This window comes from Nannochloropsis gaditana, assembly GCF_000240725.1.
Source record: "Nannochloropsis gaditana CCMP526 unplaced genomic scaffold scaffold997, whole genome shotgun sequence".
NCBI lineage: Eukaryota > Eustigmatophyceae > Eustigmatales > Monodopsidaceae > Microchloropsis > Microchloropsis gaditana.
In genome coordinates, this window is record NW_005802956.1 from 1 (window position 1) to 8,949 (window position 8,949).

At 54.9% G+C, this 8,949-nt stretch overlaps 5 protein-coding genes across 5 annotated transcripts; 2 read left to right on the forward strand and 3 right to left on the reverse strand.

Annotated features, from left to right (window-relative positions):
- Positions 1-7: 7 nt before the first annotated feature.
- NGA_0685200 (mitochondrial carnitine acylcarnitine carrier protein) lies at positions 8-1,145 on the reverse strand (the record flags this gene model as incomplete). The annotated part of the gene is made up of 2 exons (XM_005852713.1): positions 1,015-1,145; positions 8-658 (listed from the first exon to the last, which is right to left on the reverse strand). Exons 1-2 carry the CDS (start codon positions 1,078-1,080, stop codon positions 8-10), a joined length of 717 nt encoding a protein of 238 aa, XP_005852775.1. The 5' UTR covers positions 1,081-1,145.
- A 540-nt stretch (positions 1,146-1,685) lies between these two features.
- Positions 1,686-3,083, forward strand: NGA_0685000 (uncharacterized protein; the record flags this gene model as incomplete). The annotated part of the gene is made up of 1 exon (XM_005852711.1): positions 1,686-3,083. The coding sequence occupies one exon, from the start codon at positions 1,686-1,688 to the stop codon at positions 3,081-3,083; it is 1,398 nt and encodes a 465-aa protein (XP_005852773.1).
- A 1,165-nt stretch (positions 3,084-4,248) lies between these two features.
- On the forward strand, positions 4,249-5,837 carry NGA_0685100 (uncharacterized protein). Its single transcript, XM_005852712.1, has 3 exons — positions 4,249-4,439; positions 4,725-4,880; positions 5,083-5,837. The coding sequence occupies exons 1-3, from the start codon at positions 4,267-4,269 to the stop codon at positions 5,333-5,335; spliced, it is 582 nt and encodes a 193-aa protein (XP_005852774.1). The 5' UTR covers positions 4,249-4,266; the 3' UTR covers positions 5,336-5,837.
- A 364-nt stretch (positions 5,838-6,201) lies between these two features.
- On the reverse strand, positions 6,202-6,843 carry NGA_0685300 (light-harvesting protein; the record flags this gene model as incomplete). The annotated part of the gene is made up of 1 exon (XM_005852714.1): positions 6,202-6,843. The coding sequence occupies one exon, from the start codon at positions 6,841-6,843 to the stop codon at positions 6,202-6,204; it is 642 nt and encodes a 213-aa protein (XP_005852776.1).
- A 1,143-nt stretch (positions 6,844-7,986) lies between these two features.
- On the reverse strand, positions 7,987-8,643 carry NGA_0685400 (trna rrna methyltransferase; the record flags this gene model as incomplete). Its single annotated transcript, XM_005852715.1, has 2 exons — positions 7,987-8,171; positions 8,301-8,643. The coding sequence occupies 2 exons, from the start codon at positions 8,641-8,643 to the stop codon at positions 7,987-7,989; spliced, it is 528 nt and encodes a 175-aa protein (XP_005852777.1).
- Positions 8,644-8,949: the final 306 nt, after the last annotated feature.

Below are 8,949 nucleotides of genomic sequence, written 5' to 3' on the forward strand. Positions count from 1 at the left end.
CCCCTTCTCACCTGTAGTACCCCGCCACAAGACCCTTCCTTCGCATGCCCGCCAACACCGTCCAGTAGGTGACGCTGCTGCTGGTGGCCGTTTGCACCTGTATTTTAACCAGGGAGGCCGGGCAGGTGATGATGCTGATCGCTGCCCCCCCCACCGCGCCCGCAATGAAGAAGTCAGGGAGGACGTTGGGGCCGTGATAGGACGCCGAACCCTCCTCTCGTTCCTCCAGCCCTCGGCTCTGCCTTCCTGCCTGTCGCTTTTGCTCCTCCCGTCCCACTCGGAGGTAGCGCAACGTGTTGTCGTACACTCCAAAATTTAAAGTTTGAACTAAGCCGGTGCTGAGCAAGGGCGGCAAGACGCCCCGAAAAAGCTGTCGCACGATCCGCACGGGGTTCCGCCCGGTATTTTCGTCCAGAAGGGCCACGCGAGACCCTGAGCCGTACACCTGCATTTTCACCTTGAGGGTGTCCAAGGGGTAGCCCGTCAAGACTCCGATGATCCCGGCCACCAGGCCCGAGGCAAAGCCAAGGAAGCCTTCCCTTGTATTCCCAAGGCTCGTGGTCATGCAGAGAGGGTCTTCCATGGGGCCCCGCTCCTCCACAGCATCCGTCTCTCCTCGTCTTTCCAACATCTGTGAGGTTGCGCGGCCTGCTACGGACTGGGAGGGGGAGTCATCACAACGGGCGAAAGTCAGGTTCTATCCGACTTTTTTTTATTCCGTGTTCAACGAGGCAATTTTCCATCCACCACGCCACGGTTGACCTCAAATCGCGAGCATCATCCTTTTTCCAGCTCTGGCAAAAAAAAACCCATTCTATTTCGCTGACACGTGCTGTCGATCTGCATATGCTCTACCCATCGGAGCCGAGCCCGAGGCTGACAAGAAATGTAAGAAAAACAATTCCGCTCGAACTCCCCACGGAAGCGTAGCACACAAAAGACGCCTTCCATGTGCTATCGAATCCCTCTCTCATACTATATCAAGCGCAGGGCCTTGTCTCATGGGTTACATACCGTGTTGTGAAAGGGGGAGTCCTTGCTGGCGCCTTGCCCCCCCCCGTCTGCGACGGTTGAGCTCATGGCAAAGTCCCTGAGCGCCAAGATGGAGCTGTAGCCATAAATGAAAGGGCCCTGTTCGTGTCCGTTATAACATGCATTGAGTCCCTGAGAAAGTTTTTTTGGGGGGGAGGCAGCTAAAAAACGGTAGATGGGTTGAAAAAGTGTGACGTGTGTAGGGCGCAACCGAGACGGCAGCTTAAGCGAAGCCAGCGACATGGCGAAAAAGACGCGAAACAGGAACACACGGCTTCTGGTGTCCCCACACGGCAATGTAGGTCAAATTGACAAGCTGACATTCCCTACTTCGAATCATTACTTCGTAAACAGGGGTGAATCACAGGACCACGGCATGGCAGGTATTTCCTCGATATGTCCGTAGTTAGACGCCGACCGATACACGAGTTTTCCAGCCACCGTGCCGGTCGCCGTGCCGTACAAGGCGTAAGTTGGCATTGCAAAGTTGCCCTGCCTGTATCAGGTGACCCCACACACGCATCGGTGTCGACATGATCAATTTTCAATCAGGTGGAGGGGCAGTTGCATTCAAAGCTCCCCCTGTGGTGGCGGCAATCGTCACTCCAGCTCATCGCAAGCCACGAACCCGAAACCCCCCGAAGACAACTGTGATGAATCGACTACCTCGTCCTGCCCTCTCCCAGCTTCACCCTTCGCATCCACTCCGTAAAGAGGTGTTTAAGGTTTACAAATGGATGGGAAATTTCCTAGAGTCGCTTCGGCCATTGGACTTAGCGGAGAGCACCGTGGCGAGTTACTTCAAAGCCCTGGCTCTTTTGTTGGGTTACCGCGACCGAGAGCAGGGCAAGAGCCGCCGGTACGCGCCTATGGGAGAGGAAGAGGCAGCTACGGAGGAGAAAATGAGCCTGAAAGACGACGCCCCTGTCACCCTGACGGACATAGGGGACGTGAGGAAATTCTCGGACGCGGTCGCCGAGCTGCGGGAGTACATACAACAGCGGCGCGATGCCCGCGGCCTAAGGTCCGACTACGCAGGCAAGAGGTACACTCCTGTGTGCAAGCACTTGGCATCGTTTCTGGCGGCGACGCAAAGGAAGCTGATCGCCGAGGCGGCCGAGCTCCCCGGGCATGGTGTGGGGGAGGTTCGGGGCTCTCTCCGGCGGGAGCAGGGCGAGCACAGCCATGAGAGGCGTGCTGGCACGGTCATTACGCGTCATCAAAGCAGCAAAGATCGTGGTGGAAACGGAAATGCGCGTGAAGATGAGGCCGGGAGCGGAGGGTCCCAGGGGGAGGGTGGCCAGGGAGAGAAGGAGAGTGAGAGAAAGAGACAGTGTGTGGCCTCCACCGTCGGAAACAGGAGGGAGGAACATGGGGAGGAAGAGATGGAGAGCTTGAAGTCGAATGCTCTAATCGAAGTGGGACAGATTTGGGATAGGCGGAGAGCTGGGGAGGGCGAGGGCGTGGGAGGTGGCGAGGTCAAGGCAGAGGGAGGGAAGGAGGCAGGGACGGAGGGGACGGAGGCACGGGAAGACCGAGAACTGAAGCGACTGAGGGAGGCGCTGGCTCAGAGCACTCAGCAAAAGAAAGCCCTGGAAAAACGCGTGGAAAAAATGTCGCGAAAGCTGGATCGACGGACAAAAAAGATACGGCGATTGAAGGAGGAGAAGGCGAGCGTCAAGGCAGCCCTGGACCAGGCACAGGCTCGGCTCGAGGGGGAGCGGCAAGAGCGAATGCGGAAGATGGAGGAAGAGCTGGAATTCTTGCGACGAGGACAGGACAGGCAGCAGGGAGGGGGGGGCACGCCCAATCCGGCGTCGTCTTCTGTTTCCGCGCCGCTTCCCGCTCTTCCGCCCAAAGCGACCGCCTTTACTCCAACCCCTTGTTCTCCTTCCCTTGTTTCCCGCCTCTCCTCCGTCCCCTTCGCCGATTCTTCCCCTCGCTCGCCCTCTCCTGGCTTGTGCTGCCTCCATCCTCGCACCGCCACGGCCTCATCCAGTGGCTCAATGGAATGCTTACAGCAGACTCAGCGCTCCGACGGCAACGAGTGATCTCCTCCCAAGCAATTATTGGTCTCTCAATTGGCGTTCCGTGAGTGAGTCAAGCCACCTTGCCAGCGACAGACTACGGGTGTCAGAATCCTGGAGTTGCAGCACACAGGCACGCGCCATTCGCATGATCCTTGTCCTCGTATTCGCCGGTGCCTCTCGCCTTATCTCCCGGAAAACGAACATGGAAGCCACTGGCATAAATCAATTTGCGTTGTTTCGAGGCAGCTAAGGATTAATAAGCCGCTCGGCCAAGCGCTCCCGAGTCATGAGAAGCCCCCCTTGGGGACGAGATTTGAGGGGAAAGAGGAAGCGCACAAAAAGCAACAAGGTACACCGAAGGACCGCGTTGCAAACCAGATGGTGTAGGAGGAGATAGACTTAGTTAGTGGGTGAGAATGTTTGGCGTCTAGTGGATGTAAACTCAAGGTAATGGGTCTTATTTGAATGCTTCGGCGCGAGAGACTATATGTAGAGACGGCGAAATTTAAAACCGAAACTTTAATTCTTTTACATATGTCACTTTTTTTGTTAATTCGGTTAAACTTATTGCACCCTTTCTTCTTGCCACTCTTACATCTGGATACTATTTTTTTAGGTTTAAAACATTCCACCTCTTTTTGAATTCACGTTATCTGCGCAAATCTGCTTATCTCTACACTTCTTACAAATAAACACGTGAGCGGCACCAAAAAAGTATCAAAAGAATTTTAAATTATTGTTGGTCCCACTCAAGAATTTCTTCAGCTATCTTGGGCTCATTATCTTTAGTCTGGACCATTATGTGGAGAATGTGACGTGTCTTCAAGCACGACGAATGGTAAAGAGCAAGTCGCACTTCAAGTTATGAAGGCCAGTCAGTGCCATCCCATCAATTATTTACACTCATGCATTGGAAGGGAGAAAATGAATGCCTTTTTAATTTATTAAAGGGCAAGCTTGGAAAATTTTCGGATTGGTAACGGGTCGTCGATTCAACGGTTCGTCCTCGCTAAAAAGTCGAGGAATTCAAAAATTCCCGCGGCCACACGTAGCCGCCATGCCCTCCCATTTTCTTGTCTTTCTCGACGTACAAGAATGGATATGGCGATTGTGAGCGAGTATACATCTTGATTGCGCTTTTTAAGACCCGATACCTCTTACCTTGGGTTTATCTCATATATATCTTCAGGAAAACTTCACACCCATGGCTTCCCGTCTGGTCCATGTCTCTCTGGCCCTTGGTACAACACTCCTCATCCTCTGCCTTAGTATGACCATGGTCGGCGCTCTGAAGGACACTGTGAAAAATCGTATGAAGCTGGCCGATCAATACATCTTTGAGAATCCCGTGGAAGAGAATATGGAGGGGATGGCACGGTACGTCCCAGAGTGTTTTTGTTCGCATTCAAATCGGCTATTTCAGCTAAAGGCATATTTCATGGAAGGAAAGGCTTCGTGTTGTACGTTGATCTTGGCACTTTGGCATTAGTCTGTAGGATGGCAGAAAGGCATATATCACGAAGAGAAATAACCCGCAAGTTTTGCACTGCCCTTTCCAACCGGTCCATTGACCCATTGCATTACACCTCCATCTGGAGGGTTAATCGTCATCCCTGGCCATTCACTCGAAATTTTCTCTCTTTTCATCCTCCTACCATGCAGTCAACACATGCTCAAGATGCCAGATCCTAAGGAGCGTGAGCAGCTAATGCGCAATTTGGAAACGTTGGACATGGACCATGTCCGACGGATTACGCGCCACGCCATGGTCAAGCACTTCACGACGGAGGAGTTGGAGTTCCTTATCAACATGTACAGGTGCGTCCTTTATTTACTTGTCTTGAAGTATTTTGTCGTCCTTTCTCTCTTTTCGTGGTGCCGCCTTGCAGGTTTTCTCCCAATTTTCTGGCCTTGGGTTACAGGGCTAAGTCGCCTCTGGACGCATGACCAACATTCGATTGACTTGCACCCTTTCAATTCCCTCTTTTCTTTGGCCGAAACAAATTTGCTGACCCCGCAGCACCAGCGTGGGAAAGTCGGTCATGGCCAAGATTGGCGCTTACTCTGCCGAACTGGGACCGCAGATTCAAGAGGTGATGATGCCTGTGATGGAGAGCAACGTCGAGTTCTACCAGGAGCAGGAGAGGCGGGCGAAGAGGGGGGAGCTGAACGATCTCCCCGAAACGATCAAACTACCCCCTCAGAGCCAGAAGCTCAAGGACGGGGTCTACATGGGGAACGGCCTGTCCAACGCTCAAAGGGAGGAAATGTAGGACTTCTTCCCCGTCAGAAACGAGTGTCAAAATCTTGGATGGGCCAGACATGTAAGGACCCCACGAAAAGACGCGTAGATGGGCCGGGAACGAAGAGATCGTGGAGGGGGGTCGGTCAAGAGGGCAGTTGTGGGGGGCCTTCAATCCAGGGTCCCGGATGAAGGGAGAAAGCAGGACGATAGACGACGCGAGAGTGGGTTAAGAGTACGAGCGCAGCTTGCTTGGATACCTCGCCTTCCATTTCTTGTCCCACTCCCTTGTGGAAATCAGGGGAAGGCTTTGCATGTGCGTGGGAAGAGGTGTGAGGCGGGAGGAGCGGACTCGTCCCTGTGGCTGGACACAGGGGTACCGGGCAAGCTTGGGGGGCTCTCCTGCGCCTCGCCCGGTCGTGAAGGGGGTGGGATTTTAGTAGGAAAATGTACTCAAACATGATGGAGACGTGCTGGGCCAATGCAATGCGTAACGTAATCAGGAAAAAAAGTAACGAACCCCTCGACCGAGAAAGCCTTGGCATAAGGGCCATCTTGTCGGCGATGCATACCCGGAGATCGGCACATTGGTGCTTCCTTTGGCTTCATTCTTCGTGTTGTGGTTCAACCCTTTCCCACGGCGGGCGAGGGAAAAAGAACAGTGCAGGCAAGGCTGAGATCCTCTCCCCGGGAAGGTCTCCTGAGAAAAGCAACACGGGTGTCTCTATCCTCTTTCCACGTCCAACAGCCTCCTCGAGGCCTGCAATCCTCGTCTTCCCTCCCCGCTTCGCGTCTCCTCCGCCCTGACAAACACACACGCACCCTGAACCCTCTCCATACACAGGCAGTCTCCCCCTCCCCCCTCCTTCCCTTCCCCCTACGCATCTACGACGCTGCTCAGAACGCCCCTTGGCCGTCACCGAAGGGGGAGATGTGGCCCGAGAGCAGCTGCTCCACTGGCCCCTGGCCAGTCACGTATTCCTGGGCGGCCAAGCCCGCCGTGGCCAACATGGCCAACCGCCCGTTCTTCAGCTCCTTCAGCTGCAGCTCCGCGAGCTCCTCAGGGTCTTCGGGCTTCAAGCCAAGGGGGTCAAAGGTCAGGTCTCCCGGGGCCGTGTACTTCTGGATGGAGGCACCGAGCACTTCCAGGGCGGCGATGGCGATGGCGATCTGCACGGCGGCCAGCGGGCGTTCGCTTGAGACCTTGAGCAGGGCGTCGATGGGCTTGGAGGCCTCGAAGGGCCCGTCGGGAAGGTGGTACAGCCCCTGGACGAGGTACCCGACCGAGGCCAGCATGCACACACGCCCGTGCTTGAGTTCGGCCGCGCGGTACCAGCCCAGCGTTTCCTCGTCCTTGTTCTTGGCCAGGCCCAGGGGGTCGAATTCCGGCACCTCCACGTCGGAGCCCACGATGCCCGAGATGTCCATGGAGACACGGCCTTGAGTGCGGCGGAAGGAGGAGGAGGAGGGAAGGGAGGCGGGGGCGAGGAAGGCGGAGGCGGTGGCCAGGGTGGCGATGAGGGCAGCAGCGACGCGCATGGTGCTCTGTATGAAGAGAGGAAGTAGGCTGTGTGACATGTGGGAAGGTGGGGGCGGAGATGGGTACGTGAGGCCGTGCACGTTGCATTGACATCGATAAAGCCCCTATTTGCGCAAAGTAAACTCGATCAAGAGAAAAAATGGCTGCGGCCATACGGGCGACCTAATGGATCTCGTGAACAGACTAGGGTGACTTGAGGGAACGAGACGGTACGGCACCATGCGATACGAAAGATGAGACAAGTCCAAGAGGCTCGTAGGAGACACATGATTGTATCGCTGCGTCACAATCGTTCGCGATGGAGTCTGGACAAAAGTGAGATAGGTGCAGAGGACGGCTCTCGACTCCTCAACGACCCGTCGAGGGCAGGTCGCACAGGTTGGGATAGGAGGTCATTTACGCACGCTCATCTACCACTCCCTCTGAAGTCACAGAGGCCTCTCCTCCCGCATAGTAACGGCCACTACTCCCGATGATATTTGTATCGAAATCATCCAAGCATTCCAAAGAGGAGCAAGCGCTGTCCGCCGGCGAGGAGGGCAGCAAGGATTCGTCTTCCACTGCTGCCGGGGCCCGAAAGCGACGACCGTGGGCTCGAAGGCTTGCCTCAACGGCGAGAAGATGTGAGTTCAAACACATTATAGCAAAAATGCTCCAGTTGCGCCGCTTCACGTTTTTATTTCCGGGGTGGTCAGGTTTTGTTCACGCGTCGACATGCACCACTCCTGGTTTGGTCTTGGACAACGTGATAAGGAAGGCTAAGGGAAAAGATCCGTGTTCAAGCTGATGACGTGCTTCGCAATGAGTCGAGGAGACCGTTCCGAGCCATTCGTGGTATGAAAGGAATGAGCGCTCTTGTGCGTTGATTAAACTCGTGTTTTGGGGTCCTTTGTGTTGGTAATATTCATGGGAGCTCATGGTGAGTGATGGCGAAATTTATGCCCACCAGATCGTTGGTGTGACTTGAGAGCCTCGGCGCTCAGAATAAACTTCGTGCACACTCTAAATAATCGCACGGATCGTAAATCGCACGAAAGTATCGCCGTCATTCTCTTCATCACTTCTTATTTTTGAAAATTCTTTTATTCATCTTCTCTACTTTTCATGCTTGCTGCCTCTCCGTAGCGGGCTATCGCGAGGGCTTATGTTTTGTCGACTTTGCCTTCTGCCTTGTCAAATGTCCCCCATTGGCGCAACACTTCAAAGACCACTACCGGCGCGGCACTCGCCACGTTCAGACTATTTTTTTGTCCAAATGTGGGAATTTCTATGATCCCTCCGTCACACTCCTCGAGGACAGCTGTGTCTACCCCTATTACCTCATTGCCTGTCCCAAAACATACGAAAAGGGATTAGCTCGGAGTACCGCGACGATGACAGGAAAAAGATGGGCATAGTGAACGAAATGGGTCGCTGATAAACCAAACATGCCAAGGAAAAAAGACGAAATCCCTACCTAGAACCAAGGCTGCTTTCTCCGGGAAGGCAACATGGGTGTAGCACTGGGACCGGCTCGTTGTTTCCATGGCAAAGACGACGAAACCTTCCTCCTTCATTGTCCTGACCGCGTCCAAGGTGGTGGAAAAATGGCGCGAAGGGACGTTTTCCAAAGACCGGCAGGCTGTCTTCTTCAGCTTCTCGTGGGGTGGGTGGGGGGTGAACCCGCAAGTGATCAACTCTTGAAGTAAGGCAGTCTCGGCCGTGCGGAATAGCGAGCCCACGTTGTAGGCGCTCCGGACGTTGTCGAGGATGAGGACGAGGGGGTGCATGGATCGAGGGAAGGACTGGAGGCGGGACATGGCCTCGTCGTGGTTCCTGGGCAAGGATGGGAGAAGGGGCAGGCAGGCGCCGAAAGAGAAGGGAGGGGAGAGTGAAGGGGAGGCGGGCGTGGAGACCAACCAAGAACCCCTTAATCAGGCCATTGAAAGGAATCCCCCCTTTTCCCCTCCCCCCACCTCAAGAACTCCGCCTGCTCGGCCCGGTAGGCTCGGACTAGGAAGGCGATCTGGTTGGCTGCGCGGAGTGCGGCGGCCTCCAGGGCATTGTCAACGGGGGCGTGCTGTACGTTGATCTTGGCACTTTGGCATTAGTCTGTAGGATGGCAG

Bases quoted from the DNA above. Each gene is read 5' to 3' on its own strand.
- NGA_0685100 (XM_005852712.1), top strand. From the start codon at position 4,267: ATGGCTTCCCGTCTGGTCCATGTCTCTCTGGCCCTTGGTACAACACTC. The intron at 4,440-4,724 runs GTACGTCCCAGA...CCTACCATGCAG, and splicing joins AATATGGAGGGGATGGCACG to TCAACACATGCTCAAGATGC. The intron at 4,881-5,082 runs GTGCGTCCTTTA...CTGACCCCGCAG, and splicing joins TTCCTTATCAACATGTACAG to CACCAGCGTGGGAAAGTCGG.